We start from the raw sequence: 20,133 nt of genomic DNA, 5'->3' as shown, positions 1-20,133 counted from the left end.
ACTCAAGTCTGCAAAAAATGCACGTACAAATCATCTAAGGAGATAATTCTACAGAGATATACAAAGTAGGACCAGGGTCTATAAGATTGAGTCAGAAAGCTCACACCCTAGGGTCTGCTCAGGTCCCTGTTCCAACAGAGGGAAACAGCCAAGGAGTCAGGTACCCAAGGGAGCCACTGTCACTTAAAAAAAAAAAAAAAAAATATATATATATATATATGTACGTATGTATAGATGTCATTCTCATCTACAAGAGTGCACACCTCTGCCAGAATTTCCTAAAGCTACGCGGCTATATCAAGGCAAGGTTATCCACACAGCATTATAAAAACCAGAGATTACATAATTACAGGTTAGATATACAGATATATGCACATCTTTACACAATGATTAAAAGTGTTATTTGCATTGACTCTTGCTTTGGAAGGAAGAACAAAGGAAAAAAGGTAAAGTAGCTACTCATCGAGTAAAAGGCAGCAGTTCAGATTCAGCTCTGAGCAGGTATTAAGCCACTCTGTCTGCAAAGAAAATACAAACTTGGGGAGTGGGGTCAGCTACGTGTGCTAATTTTTTAAACATACACATTCTACCAAGAAACCCATCTCTGGTCATCCCCCTCCCCAGGGAGCATTTGATGATAGAAACAGAAAACTTCTAGTGTGGGGAGAGTGGTTCATATTGTTAGCAATTTGGGTGATAGAACCTTTTGCTATCATTTTTCACTGGCCAAGGACTTGGAATGAGGTATTTGTGATGATTCTTGGGCAGCCTGTGTTCCAAAGGTCATAGAAAAGTGTCCCCTAAGGTACACGATGCCAGAATTGTGGGGGGAAAAAGTAGAGATATAAAAACAAAGTATCTACCACAGCCACTGGAATACTCTCGATGAAACCAACCGTGGTGCCTTTCAGACGGGGTTGTGCCTGGGATGTCCAGGAACCCATGAATGTAGGGCTCTCAACCTTGACCCAGGTGCCCACGACTCTCAGTCTATCTCTTCGAGATCTGACCCATTCCACCCAGCTCGAGAGGGCATGTTCTGGGATCCCCAGGAGGGCAGGTGAGTTTGGTAACTTCTCCCCTTGGAATGAGTGAGCCTGCCGTTTCCTCTGCCCCAGCAAAGACCTGCTTGGAAAATACTGTTTTCTTGAAAGCGCCACAGTGCTGATCCAGGGCTGTGCTGACTGGACCACTGCCTCGTGGCAGGTGAAATGAAAGCAAGGCTTCCTGAACACTCCTTCAAGGAGACGCCCTGGGGGGCTTGAGAAGTTGCCCCCAAGCAGGTCAGGGACTGTCACACCTCACCGCCTGGCCATGCCTCAGCATCTCCACCCCAGCTCACCTTGGCCCTGCTGCAGGTGAGGGATGACCTCCATCCTGCAGAGGTACCAGCAGATGGCTTCCAAGTTCCCCAGGACCAGATGTACTAGCATCAGTGAACATAGGAAGTACCATTTAACTGTACACAAAATCGGGGCCACAGTTAAACGCTTGTGCAGGGTTCTCGCTCATATTTATAGACACCTCAAGCAGAGGGTGCGGGCCATGGAGACAGAACTTCGGCTGACTGTAGCCGTTTTCTGCTTTGCTCTTTTCCACTTGTGTGGCTTGGGTTCGGGCTGTTTCCAACATCTGGTTAAAACCATGAGCCCCAGGGAGAAATTCACACATCCTTGTGGCCCTATCCTCGGTTTGGGGGTGTCTCCGTGGGAATGGGGAGCAGACTGGTTGGGTCTGGCCTTCCCACTGTATACTCACAGCCCATCTTCCCTCCCAAAGTGGGGCCCAGACCCAGCTGACAGGCTCTGTCTGGCCTGTGAGCAAACGAGGACACACTTCTGTGCTTCTGTCCTTTCTCTGCAGCTTTACATGGTGGAAAAGCCCTGAGGCTGTGCCCCTCCAATGATGACCACTTGGCTGGCTGGAAGGTGGTAGCCAGTGCACTTTCTCCTCTGATGTTAAAGGTCTATTTTAAGAACAGGGAGGTGTCAGGGGCTCTAAGTCTGGCCTGAATTCACTTGAGTCGTCTGTAGAAACCTGGCTTCCTTGGCTGGCCTCAGGGCCACTGTTATAGGCCACAGTGAATGCCTGTTTGAGGACTGATTCCATGCTGATGCGTTCAGAGATAACAAAAATGAAGCTAATGCTAAACCTTTATTTCCTCAAAGATGGGAAGAAGAAGTGGGGGAGGACATGTAACAGCTGTCAGAAAACCTGGGCTGAGCCTCAGAAGGACATGCCTGAATGCTTCAACTGCATGCCGACTTCCTGCCCAGAAAGTGGGATTTTCAGCCCAGGCTGCATGGAGCCTGCAGGTGGGAAAAGTGGACTCCACAGGGAGGGTGTGGGGCTCCCCCATTTCTGGTCCCAGGGGGACCCCCAATAGGGACATCAGAAACACCTGTTTTTGCAGAAGGCGATTGTCTCCGGGGCATTTCCCTGAGGCAGGAGGTCAAGTGCGGGGACCGGAAGGACCAGACCTTAAATGGAAGCTGCAGAGAAGGGTGGGATCCGCAGGGCAGCGGTGGTGCAGAGAGGAAGCAGAGGGAGGCTCTCAAGCCTGCCCCACTCCAGGGAGCTCTTCAGTGTCTGCACACACTCTCCAGGCACTTAGCAGAAATGCAGGGGCCGCCCATCCTGGGACTTGCCTGGCTCCATCCTCTGTGTCCCCAAGGAGAGAGGCAAGCCCATGATGACAACGAGCCCTAAACACACTTCCCTGGAAAGTGTGGCTCTGGGTGTATTTCCTGACCAAAACCAGGGAGCCGAGCAACACCCTACACCAGCTTCCACGGTCCCTGTCCCCTAGGACTATCGCAAGGGAGGCACACATGGTCCCTGTGAATCTGGGCTGTCGGCACTTTCTAAAGCCCTGGCTCACATTAACAAGGGGGCGGGGAAGAGATGGGTGAGGAGGCTGGAACACAGAGGAGAAAAACAGAACTTTAAGACAGTTCAACATGAAACACGAAAGTTACTGAGAGAAAGGAGACTATTTACAATCAGGCGTTAGACGGGGCCACTGAGGAATGAACCAGAACCTCTGCTGGATGTCAGCAAGGATAATTCCAAATACAAACAAAGACCCCTCCCCTTTACCGAGTCAGATCCAAGCCCAGTATTTTGAGTCTGAAGCATTTAACACTGAACACAAGTGAAAAGTTATAAAATATTTTATTAGCGGTCTTATTTCTTCAGAGCCTCTAACTTGATGGCCATACACACTGCACCTCCCTCTGCCCAGCTGGGTCGTTTGGGTTTGCTTTCTGCCACACGCTGATCAAGCCGGCATTTGCTGAAAGACTGAGTTGGTTCTGACTATGCTTCACCATCTGCTTGGCAGGTGTGAAGTCGGGGAATTTTCTCTTTCCTTCTTGGAGTAAAGGACAAGTAAAGATTTACAGACGCCACAGATAATACTGTGAGATACACACCCGGAGCCAGCTGGCGCATGCCCTTGCGCATGTGTGCACACACTCGTAGGCACACACACACTGGACCCTCTCGGACCCCAGCCAGCCCACAGGCAGGCTGCGTTAGGAAGCTACAGCCAGGCACGGGCAGAGGAAGGCACCTCTCCACTGAGACAGGGTGGGTGGGTGGGTGGGGTAGGGGTAAGAAGCTGGGTCCCCAGGCCAGCTCGGGACCCCCCTACAAAAGGCAACTGAGGAAAGATGAGCAGGCTGCCCCCCATCCCCATGGTCTGCACGGTGACAGCAAGTCCAGAACTATCCTCGTTTCGCACTTTACACCTTGAAAAGCACTTTCGAGTCCATTCACACACTGAGAATAGGAGGCAAGAGGGCAGAGCAAAGTAATAGAGCATTTGGGGTCAGACCTGGCTCTCTCCTGGTCCTAGCACCCAGGGCCTCACTGAGCCTCCCCAGCCTCGGTGCTCTGGCTGCACCAAGCATGCGGGGGGCGGGGGAGCGGTGAGGGGGAATCAATACACGTTAGCGAGTGAGGACCCAAGCAGAGGAGCTGGTTAGGCACACAGCCGGGCCGCCCAGTGAGGAATGATGGATGCTAGGCACACGGGGGGATGTTCAGCCGTGAACCCACCGGAGGCCTTTCTACCTCATGCACTGGCCTGCCCCTGACTTTTCTCAGGTGGGAAAATGACCTTTCTGTGGATCTCTAGGATGAGTTTTTACCTAAAAGCTTAAGTCCTGTTTCTTGGTCCAGAAGGGCCCTCTCCCAAGGTGACTTAATCAGATTCCAGCACCTTTGTAAAATGTTTACCTGGTGTCTTTCCTTCCCATGTCACCCATACGAAGCTTTGGAAGCATTTAATTCTCAAGCTGATGTTCAGTAAGAGTAGGTGAAAGGGAGGTCTGAGGTACTGCAGACAGAGGCGAAAGGCTCCCAAGATGGGCTGGTCAGCAAAGCCAGGACCTGATGCTTCTGAGGAGCCACGGGGGTTAGAACACAGTGGAGCCCCTTCCTCTCCTCAACCCCATGGATCAGAGATTCTCTGGACTTACATTCTCACCTATACTGACAACCAGAAAGGCAGCACATCACTCATCCGAAGTTTCCTCCTTCCTTCTAAATGAAGAAATGAAATCACAGATGAAGGAAGATCCAAGTCATTACATTCAGAAATTACTTAAAAGAATTAGACTTGGCAAGTGGCCCTGGTTTAAATTTCAATGTGTGAAAGATGGCACGTCACCCTCCCCCCCCACCTCTTAACTAAGCCCATTTAGGAAAATAAAATCAACAAGTTACTTGGATATTATCTTTTGTTGTTGCTTAGTTGCTCAGTTGTGTTGACTCTTTGTGACCTCATGGACTATAGCCTGCCAGGCTCCTATGTCCATGGGATTCTCCAGGTAAGAATACTGGAGTGGGTTGCCGTTTCCTTCTCCAGGGTATCTTCCCGATCCTGGGATCGAACCCACATCTCCTGCTTGGCAGGCGGTTTATTTACTACTGAGCTACTTTGGGAAGCCCGGATATTATCTCAGGCCATTGCAGTAAGGGTTTTTTTTTTTTTTATCAAACTTCCATACAACAAAAAAGCAGATTCACTCGGAGACCCTGATTCCAGGTTACAGCATCCTAGAAGGGGAAAATAGTTCTGTTTCCTTCAGAAACCTTCTTTGGCCTGAACCCCCTTCTACCCTGTGGCCACACTGATTCTGACAAGCACACAGGCTCCTGCCAGGAATTCAAAGGCCATTAACCCTACAGAAGTGCCCATGATTCTTGCCCTAGAGGGATTTTGCTTAGGTGATCGCATCATTGGAAAGAAGTTTCCAATCCGGAAAAACTGAAAAGATGATGGTGCCGCTGAGTTGCCATGGAAACCAGATGTGGGAGACAGCATCTCCCATGGCTCTCAGTACACAGTTTGGTGGAGCTCCAGAGTCTTGGCCACACTAAGCTTTTGCCAGTTTTTTACAAAGGCCTTGGATTCTCAGGAAATCTCAGCATCTTCCCTCCTGTGCAGTTAGTACATCTTTCATGGGCTACACCTGCAGATCCTGCACATTCACATCTGGGTTTCTCTGAGCCCAGGTTCAGTGGAGGTAGTTGATGTGATAAGTGAGGGAAGAGAAAATGTTTGTAAAAAATCAGCAGGATTGAGCTTCTAGAATTTTTAGGCAAAATTAAGGTGCTCAGAAAGTTAGGAGAAAAAAAAACCCCAATATATTTTGCTTAAGTGAAAATAAGAAGCACGGGGGAAATAAAAGGTTTTGAAAGAGAGAGCCGAATTTGCCTTACAACTTTCTGTACAACTTTACAAAATTCCTGCATGGCTTAGTGCGCATGGTTGGTTCCAAGGTTTTCCTCCAACCTGCAACCAGCAGCTGTGTCTTTCCCAGGTTCTGTCTGCAAATGAGACCAGCTCAGCGATCAAGCCAAACCCCTCACATCTCTCCACGAAGTAGGTTTACCCTGAATAATTTTCTTCACCAAGTACTAAAAAGGTATAGCTTCTGGAAATGAATGAAATTGATCGACTTTTGACTTGGAAAACGACTTCTCCTTGGAAAAAGAGACAAACTGTAGAAAGATGCAACTATGAAAATACCAGTCACAGGATGGAGTCCCTCTTGGCTTCGCCTTTCCACCCCTGGACATCTGACTGCCCAGGGGCCCCGGGAAACCACCCACATTCCTCGTGCAGAACCAGAGCTCCCTGGTGAGAAGGAAGAATTCTGCTGAGGAAGCCTCTTGCCACCCACTTTGTGGCAGTTTTAAATTCTGCCTCAGGGGTTGTATTTTAAAAATTTCTGCATGTGAAAAAGAAAGACCATTCTACATCTTCTTCCTAGTTATAGCTAGAAAGGGTAATGGAGAGAAGACCCAACTCAGTGGGGCGGCGAAGTCCAGCACAGGTTCGCTGCCTGACAACCCGACGTAGTCCCCAGGGTCCACAGGCGGGTCTGTGTCCTTGAGCCCGCAAGGGTTCTGGAAGTGGCCCATGGCCACGGTGTCCAACGTTCCTCTCTCTGGCTTTGCAGCACTTTACCTCTCGGCCCGGATTTTGTATCTCAGCACGAGGTAGGCGATGAGACGCAGGGAGATAAAGAAAATCCCCAGGACAATGAAGTCCAAGTAGAGCTTGGCGTTCTCCACGTCCAGTTCTCGCAGGATAGCCTCTGACTTCTGGAAATGGCAGGTCTCGTTGGTGTTACAGTGCAGGTCCTCCCGGTCAAGGCCGTAGATGGAGAGGATGACCCCCTCAAACCCATACCTGAGGGGGGGACGCCAGAGTGAGGAGGGCTCAGGACCCCCCCATCCCTACCTCTGCCCATGTCTGTGGAATGTACACTGACCCCCCCACCCCATCCTCAGCCTGGCTCCCTCCCTCCCTGGAGGTCTTTTTTCCTGGAATACTTCTTAACCACTCTGCAGCTTCCTAGCATAAACTCACTCAACAGCTTGACCGAGTGTCTTCCAATTTCCTTGCCTCCAAAGTCTCCACACACACAAAAAAAACAACCCAAATTTAACCAAGAGTGGGTATTGTTCAGAGGTGACACGAATGGAAAAACACATTGATCACTTCTGATATCACACCTTTTTTTTTTTAACAGTTAAATAGAATAAAAGGTCTGAGAGCTTTTCAAGGCCTGCAGAGCATTTGAATAAAACATTTCTGCACCAACTTTCATTCTGTTCCAGCTCTGCATTATCAGAACAAAAATGCTAATTCCGAGAAGAAAGACACGGGTCTCTGATTTCTCGGTCTTGAAAGGTGCACCATTGCTGAAACTCTGCACAAGGGCTTTGTTTCGATTTTGTTCTCGGGAACAATGTACCTGGCTCTGAATTGACATTCTAGAAAACACAAGCTTGTTCACAGCTTGGGACCCTAGGTGTCATGTGGAATGGCTGTGGCTGGGGGCACAAGCTCTAATGACCGGCCCTGCCTGCTGAGGGCCAAGGTGCCAAAGCGCCTGTGAGCCAAGAGCGTGAAATCTGATGCTGAAGCGCTAAGGCACCAGAGCAGTCTTGTTCAAGAATATGAGGACGCTTGAGACATGTCTTGTTTTCCACTGGATTTCTTACTCAGAACCTTGTACTGTGGTGTTGGAGAAGACTCCTGAGAGTCCCTTAGACTTCAGTGAGATCAAACTAGTCAATCCTAAAGGAAATCAGTCCTGAATATTCATTAAGGACTGATGCTAAAGCTGAAGCTCCAATACTTTGGCCACCTGATGTGAAGAGCCAACTCATTGGAAAAGACCCTGATGCTGGGAAAAATTGAAGGCAGGAGGAGAAGGGAGTGGCAGAGGATGAGATGGTTGGATGGCATCACTGACTCAGTGGACATGAATTTGAGCTACCTCTGGGAGACGGTGAAGGACAGGGAAGCCTAGTGTGCTGCAGTTCATGGGAGTGCAAAGAGTCAGACATGACTTAGCGACTGAACAACAATAAGAACCTTGTTATAACCAGTGTTTATTCCAGAGAAGAATGAAATTCTTCAAGGCAGCTCTCTAAAGCACGTAGGACATGGGGTTGCCATGGCTTGTCCAGGGCACCAGTGAATGCTTACTTGGTCGCCCAGTCATGTCCAACTCTTTGCGATCCCATGGGCCATAATGCACCAGGCTCCTCTGGCCATGGGATTCTCCAGGCAAGAATACTGGGGTGAGTTGCCATTTCCAGGGCACCAGTAGTTAGGGTTTATTTTATCCACGAGTGTGTGTGTGTGTGTGTCTGTGTGTCTGTGTGTGAAGTGAGGCACACACAACTGGGAAGAAAAAGGCACTGATACTTTCTAGGTTCATGACCTGAGAATCCACCTCGCATCTAGCTGACGGCCAAGGAGGGGCTTTCATGAGCCTCTGCCTGTCCCCAGTTCCCTTCCCTTTGTTGTCCTAAAGGCCCATAGTTCTAAGGGGCCCCGCAGGCTACCTGACGTAAGAGACATAGGACATCCACTGCAAGTAGGTGGGGATCGTGTCAAAGCTGACGAAGAACCCTGAGAAGAGGAGCACAGGGATGGCCGTGACGGGTCCCACGAAGGTCGCCACCTGGGAGGGGACACAGAAGGACCTTACTCCTACCCACCCCCTCCTCCTAAGGGGGCCCGGAGCCCACAGCCCACGCTTCCAGGAAAGGGCCAGAGCTGTCAGGACAGGTCGTCCAGGTCATCCAGGTCATCCAGGACCAGGATGGCACAGACGCACCCCTTTGGGGAGGAGCAGTCTGGTCTCCTGCACAAGGAGGAGCCAGGTTGGTGCCCAGCAGGACCCAGCAGAACCCAGCAGAGGGGACGGAGGCTGAAAGAGCATGGAGGCCCTGAAAAGCAGGGACAGAGAGATGCTGGTGGGGCCATGAGGGCGCTTGTGGGGTGGGAGGCACACGCCTGAGGAGTTGACATCCTGTGTCCCAGCAAGGAAGGGTCAGGAGTGAGACTCCCTGGGTGCCGAGAGCAGCTGGCATGGGCCCAGCACTTTCTACGGCTGTTGGCTGTGAGATGGACACCACTGCCATTCCCGCCCATGGATGCGGGTGCTGCCCAGAGGCCGTGGACATGGAACACGAGGCCATGCAGCAGGGGAGGGGGCAGCAGAAAGCCGTGGGGTGCTGACTCCCCAGGCTTCTGGCTTTGTTTCCTAAGGCTCAGACTGGCCTGAACACATGAAGCCCTGGAGATGCAAAAACTGTGCACACAGTGGGTTTGGCAGGCTGGGAGTAGGTGGCACCAGACATCCAGAAGGGGCATGTGGAGGGGCTTGGGCAGGTGGGAGTGTGAGCTGTGATGGGGTTGTCTGGGGAACAGCTGTGTGGATCCCACAGAGGCAACAAAACATAGGAATTGAGAGCTTGGCCTGAGAGCTGGCTGCGTGACTGTGACAAAATCACCTTGCCTCTCTGGGCCTCAGTCTCCCCATCTGTGAAATGGGAGGACTGCACCTAACTTGTGGGGGTGCTTAGACTCAATGAGCTCATGTTCAATCACAGGTCCAGCTGGCCTCTGGGCACAAACTCAGCCCGTCCTTGTGCCAGAGACCAGCCGCTCCTCCCCAAACAGGTGCTTGGTGAGAACAGCACTGGTGTGCCCCGTGACCCGTAAGGCCACCTGCTGCTGTCAATTTGCCAATCCTGAGCAGCCAGGACACCTTGATCCCTTCCCCAGCGACCGACTGACCGACCTGCTGAAGCCAGGCTGGGAAGTCAGGACAGAATCAGGAGGAGGGGTCTCAGGGGCGGGGTACTGAGCCCACAGGGCCCGCAGCCCCAGCCACATGGGTGGAGGTGGGGAAGCGAGGTCCGCCCCATGGTACATCCTTGGCTGGTACCTGCAGTGATGTGGATGCAGCTCCGATCAGCAGGCCCAGGGACTGCGCCACCAGGGAGGTCATGGTGCCCAGTGCCGCGAACAGGACGAAGCGCACAGCGTCAGACGGCTGCGACGTCATCCAGTACACGATGCTGCAGTAGGCCACGGGGAACATGATCTGGAAACACAGCGCCCGTCACCCTCACCTGCAAGCCGCGCCTCCCGCCCCCCAGGGATGCTGGAGACCCCCGCCCCGTCATGCCACGCCAGGGTGCATGCGCACCTGAAAGGGCACGTCCGCCATGGTCTTGGCCAGGTAGTAGGCCTTCAGGCTGTACCAGTAATTCAGGTGTTCTCGGAGAAACACGCTCATCTCCAGAGGAACTAGGGGGCAGGAAAGTGAAAAGGGTCACTCGGACATTACAGCACTCCAAGAACTCAGACAAGGGGTCTCCTGCAAGGCCCTCTGCAGCCCCAACTTGGGCTGCCTTCCTGTGAATCTGAAGTGCTTCAAGTATTAATATCTGGAGTTTGAATGGAAAGGTATGAAATGATTCACCTGCCTGGAGAAACTGCCTAGTACGCTGGCATCACTGTAGTGACTGGTCCAAGTATCTCCTGCTGAACCTGTTTTCACTGAGTAACTGACAATGCAATGCCTTTCCCTGGGCAAGTCCTCAGAAGCTGCCCTTGTAAACTCAGGGCAACTTAAGGAGGAGGAACTGCTGGAAGAGCTGTCTAGGCTGGGAGCCTGGTGAAGCCAGTTTTCCACACTGTCCCCCTGAAGCGGCTGAGGGCAGCCTGCTCTGCAAGCAGCCTAGAATTGCACAGAAATCCACCTAGAACAGCATTGCTGCATGCTAAGTCACTTCAGTCGTGTTCAATTCTTTGCGACCCCATGGACTGTAGCCCGCCCTATTCTTCTGTCCATGGAATTCTCCAGGCAACAATACTGGAGCGGGTTGCCGTGTCCTATTCCAGGGAATCTTTCCAACCCAGAATAGCTTTACCCGCTCACAAATTTGGCTGCACCAGGGCTATCTTAACTGAATGAGGTAATGCTCACACAGTAGCATTTGAGGGGTTCCCAATTAGAAAACCTTTTAAAATCTCTCAGCCTTCCACAAGGCTTACAGATCTTCCATTAGTGATTCACTCCTTTGGCTTAAACATGGTATGCATTTTCTCATCTAACAGAACATACAATCATACCTACATCTGTCAACAAAGAAAATGGTATTTTAAAAAATAAAATAAAACACTCTATGTTTGTGGCCAAGAAAGCCACGACTTAGTGGCAGACAAGGAAGGAGGGGTGGGCGCAGGCTGGACCAGGCACTCACATGTGAGGACGGTGGGCATGAGGGCCGCGAACATGAGGAAGAGCATGGAGAAGAAGAGGAAGCCGGAGTTGCTCAGGACCTTCTTGGCTTCGTTCCCAATCCCCAGGTACAGCAGGCCAATGAGGAGGCCGATGCCGATGTGGGACGTGATCCGCAGGTGCGTGAGGACCTGGGCAGACAAGGTCCACACTCAGGTGTGCAAGCTCGGAGGTGGGCAGTGAGAGGACAAGGAGACCAGGGGCCCCAGAGGGGGCGGTCAAGGCTTCTGCCCCTTCCCTCCAGAAAGGTGGCAGTCAACCCGCTTCTCCTGAGGCCTGTGCATTGCAGACGGATTCTTTACGACTGAGTCACCCAGGAAGCCCATTCATTCACTACTCTTAGTTTAAGCTTCCATTATACCAAGCCCAGGACCCTACACTAGCTCATGTGAGTGTGTGTGTGCATACACGCACACACATACACACACAAACTCACAGGGCAGCATTTCACTGCTGTTCAAGCAGAAGGAACTTCTATCCTGCATTAAATCCCCTTCAACATAGCAAACCAGGACTGTGTCCCTTCGGAGGAGGGGACAAGTGACAAGAACGGTGGTGAAGCGGACAAAGAACGGCCGCAGGACAGACCCACCCTTGCAGAGCAGGGGCTGGATGGCTCCCAGCCCCTCTATCTTTCAAACTGGGTTCCAGAGGCTCCTGGGCACTCAGGGACCCCCTACACAGGCTGTCAGATTGTCCACTCGAAAGGCTGGATCTTGTTCTGATTCCCAATCCTTCACCAACTCCTTCCTCTGCTGGGTGGGGCTTCCCAGAGGGAGGAATCCCCTCCCTGATGCCAGCCTTGGCCAATGGAACGTGAGCACCAGTGGCAGGTTCCGCCACCCCGCCAGGAGCAGGAAGCTATAAGGGCTGCCATTGGGTTTCTCCGACACTTTCGCCTGCCACGTTCTTTTCTAGAACCGGAGCCGGTCCTCCATTCTGGGTCCCCAGACGAGAAGACACATGGGGCAGGACCACAACTGACAGCCGCCCACGGGTTACACGAACCAGACATGACTACTGTCATAACCACTAGCAGCCAGGGAGTGTTTGTTACTGCGGCGTCACAGAAAACTGACTGATGCAGAAAAAGGAAAGCGCAAGCAGATGAACAGACCCAAAGGTGACCCCTCAGCTTCTGTTGCCATGGAGACCACTGCACACCGCCTTACCGAGTCCCTCATGATGCTGAGGAAAGTCCTTTTGAAGAGGATGCAGAACTGGGTGAGGCAGCTGGCAGAGAAGCTGTGACAGCCTTCCATGGAAGTGGAGTCCTGGGGACACACCAAGGGGGAGAGGAGGGGTGAGCCCCCCGGCCCCCGGACGCCCCCTCCTCTGAGCTGAGGAAAGTGCTCGTGCAGCAGGCGTGCAGGGCGGCGTGCAGGGCGGCGTGCAGTGCTCCTGGGGGCTGGGGGTGTGCATTACCTTTCTCCACCCCTTCCATCGTTTTGTCTGCTTTACCTCTTCAGAGGGCCGGTGCCAAATAAAAGGATTCACCTCGGCATCGCCCCCAGGCTCTCTCCTGCAGTCAGAGTCGCACTTGCCCTCCCAGACCGCTCTCACCAGGCGGCCGTTCTGGTCACCGTACTCGCCGGACGCGACTTCCATGACTGCACAGAGGAGAGAGACAGAGCGTTCAGCCCAGCATTGCTCATGTGGGCCTCTTCCTTTGCAACAAAGTCAGTAATCCGGTGGGAATATCTTTTAACTGATTATATAGATGCCGCGTGAGGATGCTAATGGTGTGATAAAAATCATTTAGTGGCCAATGTTTCCTTTCTCAACGCCCAGCAAGGCCGTTGATCATATCAGGAGGCTGGAAATGCAAATACAGATTGTGATGTTGGACAGCCCGAGAAGTCATGAGCTCATGCATCTATTAACTTACTCATCTGTCTAGTGTTTATTAAGTGCTGGTCATGGGCATGCATGCATCAGAGTTGGAGCTGAGAGGAGGGCAGAAGGAAGCAAGATTCCTGTTGGGAAGGCAGTTCCCAGGATGAGGGTGAGCGATGAGCACTGAGGCAGCTCTTTGGGACCAAGAAGAAGTGCTGGGGGTCCTGAGAGGGGTTTGCTGAGGTTTTGGGCTACAAGCTCCACCTCTCAGATCCCTCCACCGACCCTCCTTGACCCTGGTATCATGCCTCCTCTGTACCCCAGACTGTCCAAGGTCCCACCTTGCTCTTTCTCTCCGGGGTCCACCCTCCCCTGGCACCTGCTGCTCCTTCCTCTCCTCCCACCTATGCTCTCCCTCCACCCTCCCCCATTCCTCCTGGTGTAGGACCTGATCCTTCATCTCAGTAAGATTCTTGCTAATGCAATGCCCCCAGGGACCCTTTCTGGCAAAACCAGCTGTTTCCAGAGCCCAGGCCAGGACAGCTAACTCTCTCTGCATCGGATCACAAACCGGGAGAGCCTGGCCCCACCAGAATGTCACGATCAATGACACCAACCCAGCCAGAACTGCCTGCTCTGCTGGTCATTCACACCCACCACCCTCCAAACAGCCCCTCTCTCCCCACGTCTCTCCCTCTCCTCAGGCATGATATTGAGGAGCCCCTCCCTGGGCTCTCCCCAGTGCCCTGTTCCTTCTCCTCCCATCTGTCCTTCCCTATAGGTCCTCACCTCTCTGCTGGCCGTGGACCTCACCGCCCTTCCCTGTTCAGCAGCACCTGTCCCCCACTGTCCTTGCTCCTGAACGACTATGCAGCCAACCTGACCATCCCCACCATCAAGGATGCTTAAGACTCCTCCTCCTCTCCCTCCGCCCGCATCTCCTTCCCGCTCACCCCACTCTGGCCTGGCTTCGTCAGAGCACCCTTCTTGTAAGAGAGAGGCATTTCCCAGCAATAGCATCTCATGGAACACAACTTGGGAGAGGATGTGTAGGAAAGGTGGGGTCTGGGGAACTGGTGGGGCTGGATGCTTGAAAGTAAAACAACTGAGTGAGGAAGGCTGATGACCAGGAGACCAAGAAGGAGGAATGGAATGGGTTGAAGCGTGCCCCCTCAAAAGACTCATGTCCACCTGGAATCTCAGAATGTGGCCTTCTTTGGAAAAGGTTATTTGCAGATGTAATTGGTTTTGGATCTTGAGATGAAATTATACTGGATTTAGGATGAGCCCTGAATCCAACTGAAGGCAAATGGAGAAGGGGGCTGCAGAGGATGAGATGGTTGGATGGCATCACCAACTCAATAGACATGAATCTGAGCAAACTCCAGGAGATGGTAAAGGACAGGGAAGCCTGGCGGTGCTGCAGTCCATGGGGTCACAGAGAGTCGGACATGACTTAGCGACTGAACAACAACTGAATCAAATGACTGGTGTCCTTATTAGAAGAGGAGGTGACATACAGACACACACAGAGAAACACAGAGAAAAAAGCCATGTTGGGTCACAGGCTAAGGACCATTGGAGCCTCCAGAAGCTGGATGAGGCAGGAAGGACCTTCCCCCAGAGCTTCAGGAGGGAGCCCGGCCCTGCGGACACCTTGACTTCTGGCCTCCAGAGTCTGAAACGTGACTTCCTCTTGTTTCAGACCACCCAGCTTGTGGGGCCCCAGGGAAGCAGGACACGATGGCCAGGATAGGACCCCATGCACCATGGTCGAGGGGGAGAATGGGACGGGATCAGGGTGTACAAGCACTTGGTGGTCTAGTGACTACGAAGCTCAAAAGGAAAAGAAGGCAAGCAAGGGGGGTTGCAAGTTCTTGCACTTGGACAGCAGGGAGCAGAAGTGGTGGATCTGACAGGAGGACAGGGAGATGGTTCCAGAGGCGCTGGACACAAAGGGGCCGCCATCTGCAGACAAACGTGCAGGCTGCACAATGGGCAGATCTGGTGGGGAAGTGACTTGGGACGTTGGTGTCAGTGCCCTGGAGGGTTCCGGCCAAGAGGAAAGGCCAAAGCGGGAGCCCTGGGGGCACTGAGCATGGAGCTCATAAAGCATGAGCTGCAAAGCACAGAAGCTGCAGCCTCTGGATCAGGAGGAGCGACTCCTGTCATTAAGCTGGGCTCTAGGCTCCCAGGGTGTTAGTGGCTAAGTCGTGTCTGACTGTGCGACCCCACTGACTATAGCCCGCCAGGCTTCTCTGTCCACGGAATTTTCCAGGTGAGAATACTAGAGTGGGTTGCCATTTCCTTCTGCAGGAGATCTTCCAGACCCAGAGATTGAACCTGGGTCTCCTGCATTTCAGGCGGATGCTTTACTGTCTGAGCTACTAGGAAAGTCCTGGGTTCCCAGTGAAGTGATGTGAAAGTCACTCAGTCATGTCCGACTCTTTGCGACCCCATGGACTATAGAGCCCATGGAATTCTCCAGGCCAGAATACTGGAGTGGGTAGCCTTTCCCTTCTCCAGGGGATCTTCCCAACCTAGGGATCGAACCTAGGTCTTCTGCATTGCAGGCAGATTCTTTACCAGCTGAAGTACAAGGGAAGCCCTGGATCCCAGGGTCTTGTTCAAAACTGCTTTGGTCAAAATTTGTTGTGTTTGGTCAAAATTTAAGCTGAATTTTAACATCTGCATTAATCAATGCAAAGGGGAATTTGTTAAAGGTTATTTCTTTTTAGAAATAACTTCCTTTAGACCGAAAGCATCACACAGTCAAGTATTGGGAAATATTTGGCCTAACAACAGATCCCTTGTTTCTAGTCCCAGGTATTTCATCTGGAGGAAAGAAAACCTCTTTTGACTTGGTCTTGAAAGTTCTGCCTCAGGACGGCACTTGAACTATCTGTGGAATATTAAAGTAATTCTTGATTTGAAGGCTAAAGGTAAGAGTGGAAACCCACCAGGAATAAAAAAGACCCTCTTTTGGCTGGTCAAGGCTCAACTCACCGAAATCGGCCGGGTTGTGGTAGGTTGGGCAATTCAGACCTAAGTCCCTCAAATACGGTACAAGGTTTGAGACTTTCCCTCGGTACACACACTGTCCTTGACTGAGGACATAAAGCTGAAAAAGAGTAAGAAGGAAAACATCAACTCTGCCTTACTCTGTAAAGGGAGAGAAACTCTCAATCCATCCATCCAATGATCCACTCACCCACTCACCCACCCATCCATCCATCTATCCATCCACTTATCCATCCATCCATTCACCTAACCACTCACCCATCCACTCACCCAACCATCCATCCATCTATTCATCTATCTATCCATCAATCCACCCATTCACCCCATCATCCACTCACCTGTCCATCCATCTATATATCCACTCATCCATCCATCCACCCATCCATTCACCCCATCCATCTAACCATCCACCCATCTATCTATCCATCCATTCATCCATCAATCCATCAATTCCTCTCTCAGGACAGCTTTATGTTACCTCCCAAGGACTCAAAGTTCAAAGGGAAATCCATGATAAGTCAGGAAAGACAGAAGCTATCATATGACCAGGAATTATTCACTTTGTTGCCTTTCTTCCCCTCATGCTAACCACTTGCTTAGGCCAGATTTTGGAGCTATACACACTGCATTCCTTGGGACATTTTTTTGCTCAGGATGATATAAAAGCATAAGATTTATAAAAGAGATGATACCGTACAAATATCACAACCTGCCATCTAATTCTGTATGGCAAGTGTCCCCCTCCTGTCATCAGGGGGGCCATTAATGAAGCCTCAGTAATGTCAGTGACTCATCCAAGACCCTAGAGAGAGGACACTGGCCAGCTCTTCCTATCCCCTCTGGCCCTGCCACCTGAAGTGCTTATGGCATCAACGTCTTAAGAAACATAACACCTAAGGCCACTCAAAAATGAAGACACCCTCATGAACTAAGCTGCGAGTACCTAGATTTGGTTTCACCCAGGCCAATGACAGTGGGCCAACGTACCTGGTCGAACAGCTCGAAGAGCTTGGCACTGGGTTGGTGGATGGTGCAGATGATGGACCGGCCGCCCTGGGCCAACCCCTTCATCAGGGAGACAACTTGGAAGCAGGAGGCACTGTCCAGGCCACTGCAAGTCAAGGGACACTGTGAGACGTCTGTGAGCCCCAACCAGACCCCTCATTCAGAGCGCCCTGGTTGTGTCTGTGCAGGCTGGCCTGAGCCCCTCGGCGGGCGGAGAGGTGGCCCTTTCTGCTGGCGGGGAGGGCAGGGCCTGATTACCTGGTGGGCTCATCGAAGAACATGACGGGAGGGTTGTTCACCAGCTCCAGCGCGATGGCCAGTCGCTTTCGCTGACCACCCGAGAGGCTGCCGGTCCGCGTGTTGGCACAGGACAGCAGGCCCAGGGCCGTCAGGATCTCCTTGACCTGGGGGACAGCAGAAGCAGAGTGGCATCAGAGATCACAGCCGCTCCTCGCCACCTACAGGGCCCACGTGGAACTCCGATCTCCTTCTCCACCCAACTCCCAGACACACCTGGAGGGACCGCACATCCGGCCCACCCCAGCGTTGCCAGGCCTGATGTCCTGATTAAGGAGGCTGAGACTCAGGAGACTGAGAGGCAGGGCTGGGGCCAGGCCAGCCTGGGCTGGAGTCCTGGTCCTGCCTCTGGCTGGCAACCTAGCAAGTCCGTTCATGTGTGAGCCTCACTCAGGGCCAGGGCCGAGAAGGTGTTGGATAAACACTGCAGAAAGGGTGGATCCATGGACACATAAGTGGACGAGTGACTGGGTTTCTGACCAGCACCAAGGGGAGGGCCACCCTGATAGTTTAATGCTATAACAGATAAAACGCTTGGCACATGGTAAGCATTCACTCGGCAACAGCTGTTAGTCACACTATTGCTAGTGCACATAGCTCCCGTGGACTCAACCACACAGGCCAGGTCTCCCAGAAAGACAGAGCTCCATCCACGCTTGTAAATGGGAAAAGAAGGCCTCTGATTCAGCAGCAAGGCAATGACACTGCTTAAAGCTATCACTGCTTCTCTTAGAGACCCTGCCAACACTGCCCTGGGAGCTGCCTGGGAACCAAGGTATAAACAGCCCACTGTGTGCTCAGCCCTCCCTGGCTGCCCCATCCCTGATCCGGGCTGGACTCAGGAGCAGGAAGGTCAGAAGAGTTCAGTGTAAACCGTTCATCAGTTCATCCACAGCAGTCAGTGTTCGGGTCCATCCTGGTGTCTTCTGGAGGTGGCCACAAGAAGGCAGAGGTCAGGTGCCGCCCTTCTGGCCTCCTTGTCAGGTTCACCTCCCAGTGGGGTGCGAGACAACCTGCCACAGAGGTCCTGCCAGAATTCCCTGGGCCATTGTCCTAGCCCATGGTGGCAGCAGGTGGACCCTAGTCCAGCAACTTCTCTAGGGAGCTGAGGTCATCCTCAAGGAGAAGGAACTCAAGGAGGAAAATTTCCACTCTGGCTCTTGAATCACTTCTGCGCAGTCAGGACACAATGTGGCCTCGGTGATGGGAAGGACCGGGGTGCTACTGCTCCACGCACTGGAAGCAGGCAGGTCAGATAGATCTGCATTTGAATCCTGCTTGGCCTTTCCCCTGCTGAGCCCTAAACCCAGCTCCACCACCTCTTCTAGAACATACAGCCACTGAGGCATGCCATCCCGGAAGCTCGCAGCGAGGTTGCCCAGAAAAGGCCATCTTTCAGGAACGCTTTCCCTCGTGTGGACAGTCCACTGGCCTTCCCAGGATGACATGGCTCCGGCAGTCTCCAGGAATCCAGTCCAAAGGTTCAGGAGGAAGACCACCCACTCCCTTCTTGCCCTTTGCCCCACTGGAAGGATGCTGGAGGCGGACGCCAAGGTCAGCACCTCCTGTTTCCCTTGCGTGCAGGCATCTTGTCTAGGATGCTCTCAGGAGTGACGCCCTGAAGGCTGGTTTTGTTTTAAAGTGAATCAGAAAGAACAATGTCCCCTCCTGGGAGACCTCACTCCTGAGGAAGACCCCTCACTGGGGGGTTCTCGAGGCTGGGGCCACTTTTCTGGGAAACGAGGTGGACTGGGCAACATTCCACTACCTGCTGGAACATTCCAGTCTTTTATGTTTCCTCGAGAAGTAAACAACCAGGACCCAGGGACACAACGGGGCTGGAAGGAAATGAGTCAGGGCCTGTCCTCTCCTTGGACAATCATGCAGCCCTGCCGATGGTTCTGAGGCGGGAGAGGGGCTGGACCCTGCTGAGGGCGAGGAGGACCGGTCGACACTTGACAGACAGAGCGGGTGCAGGGCTGAAGGACTGGCTGTGGGTGCTCCTCTGTGGAGTCAGCTGAGAGGCACACACGTGCTTCTCACCCCCGCCCTTTAGCAAACGCTCCCTCCCGGCTCCCCCTCCCACCTGGAAAGGCTGGTCCCCCGGACCACGCTGCAGGCAAACCATCCCACACCCACTTACTCATGGATTGCATCTGTTCTGGGAGCTCAGACATTAATGAGAGCATTGCACTCAGCTTCCCACCTCCAGGAGGCAGCTACGGACAAAAGTCCCAGGCGCTGGACGGTCTGGCCTCAGGTTGTCCAGTGGTTTCCAGGAGGCCTGGCCTGAAGGGTCCCCTCAATGGGCTTAGTTCTGCTTCACTTCAGGGCAGGTTCACCCTCTGATCCCCCACATCTGCTCACCCATCCTCCCAGGGCGCTGGCCTGTGTCTGAGGCTCGCCCTTCAGAACAGAGTGGTGGTGGAAACACCATGCCTCCCATGCTTTTTCCCCACATCTGTGTTTTGGGGTCTGTTCATCCATTTTATTCCTTTCAGCTACAGAACCAGAGTCCACGTGAAGCATCTACAAGGAGGGGTTTTCACTCCTCACAGAAATCGGGCTTCCCTACCCTGGATGTGCCATTTCCTCATCCTCTCAAATTTCCACCTGAATCCTCAGGTTTCTGAAGAGTGAGGTTGGGAGAGGAGGGCACGGGGAGGGACAGGAGGGCCCCTAAAGACACACCATGCTCCAAGGTCATTTGTGCTGTGTGCATGTTCAGTCATTAGTCATGTCCAACTCTGTGACCCCATGGACTGTAGCCCGCCAGGCTCCTCTGTTCATGGGGTTCTCCAGGCAAGAATAGTGGAGAAGGTTGCCATTCCTCCTCCAGGGGATC

General features: G+C 52.6%; 1 protein-coding gene across 2 annotated transcripts in view; it reads right to left on the bottom strand.

The window, feature by feature from the left end:
- Positions 1 to 3,155: 3,155 nt before the first annotated feature.
- ABCG1 (ATP binding cassette subfamily G member 1) overlaps positions 3,156 to 20,133 on the bottom strand; it is a 65,657-nt gene continuing 48,679 nt past the window's right edge. Inside the window, exons 6-15 of one of the 2 annotated variants that reach the window (XM_005201999.5) lie at positions 17,250 to 17,395; positions 16,974 to 17,097; positions 15,972 to 16,086; positions 12,591 to 12,739; positions 12,302 to 12,403; positions 11,092 to 11,260; positions 10,032 to 10,132; positions 9,768 to 9,926; positions 8,377 to 8,495; positions 3,156 to 6,706 (exon numbers count right to left, since the gene is read on the bottom strand). In XM_005201999.5, the coding sequence (XP_005202056.1) occupies positions 6,478 to 6,706; positions 8,377 to 8,495; positions 9,768 to 9,926; positions 10,032 to 10,132; positions 11,092 to 11,260; positions 12,302 to 12,403; positions 12,591 to 12,739; positions 15,972 to 16,086; positions 16,974 to 17,097; positions 17,250 to 17,395 (1,413 nt within the window). In that variant the 3' untranslated portion in view covers positions 3,156 to 6,477. Of the gene's footprint in view, positions 6,707 to 8,376; positions 8,496 to 9,767; positions 9,927 to 10,031; positions 10,133 to 11,091; positions 11,261 to 12,301; positions 12,404 to 12,554; positions 12,740 to 15,971; positions 16,087 to 16,973; positions 17,098 to 17,249; positions 17,396 to 20,133 lie in introns of both variants that reach the window. The other variant, NM_001205528.3, reaches the window with a different exon arrangement.

This window comes from Bos taurus, chromosome 1 (assembly GCF_002263795.3).
Source record: "Bos taurus isolate L1 Dominette 01449 registration number 42190680 breed Hereford chromosome 1, ARS-UCD2.0, whole genome shotgun sequence".
NCBI lineage: Eukaryota > Metazoa > Chordata > Mammalia > Artiodactyla > Bovidae > Bos > Bos taurus.
The sequence above is the reverse complement of the archived record's forward strand: the minus strand, read 5'-3'. Positions and strand labels throughout refer to the sequence as shown.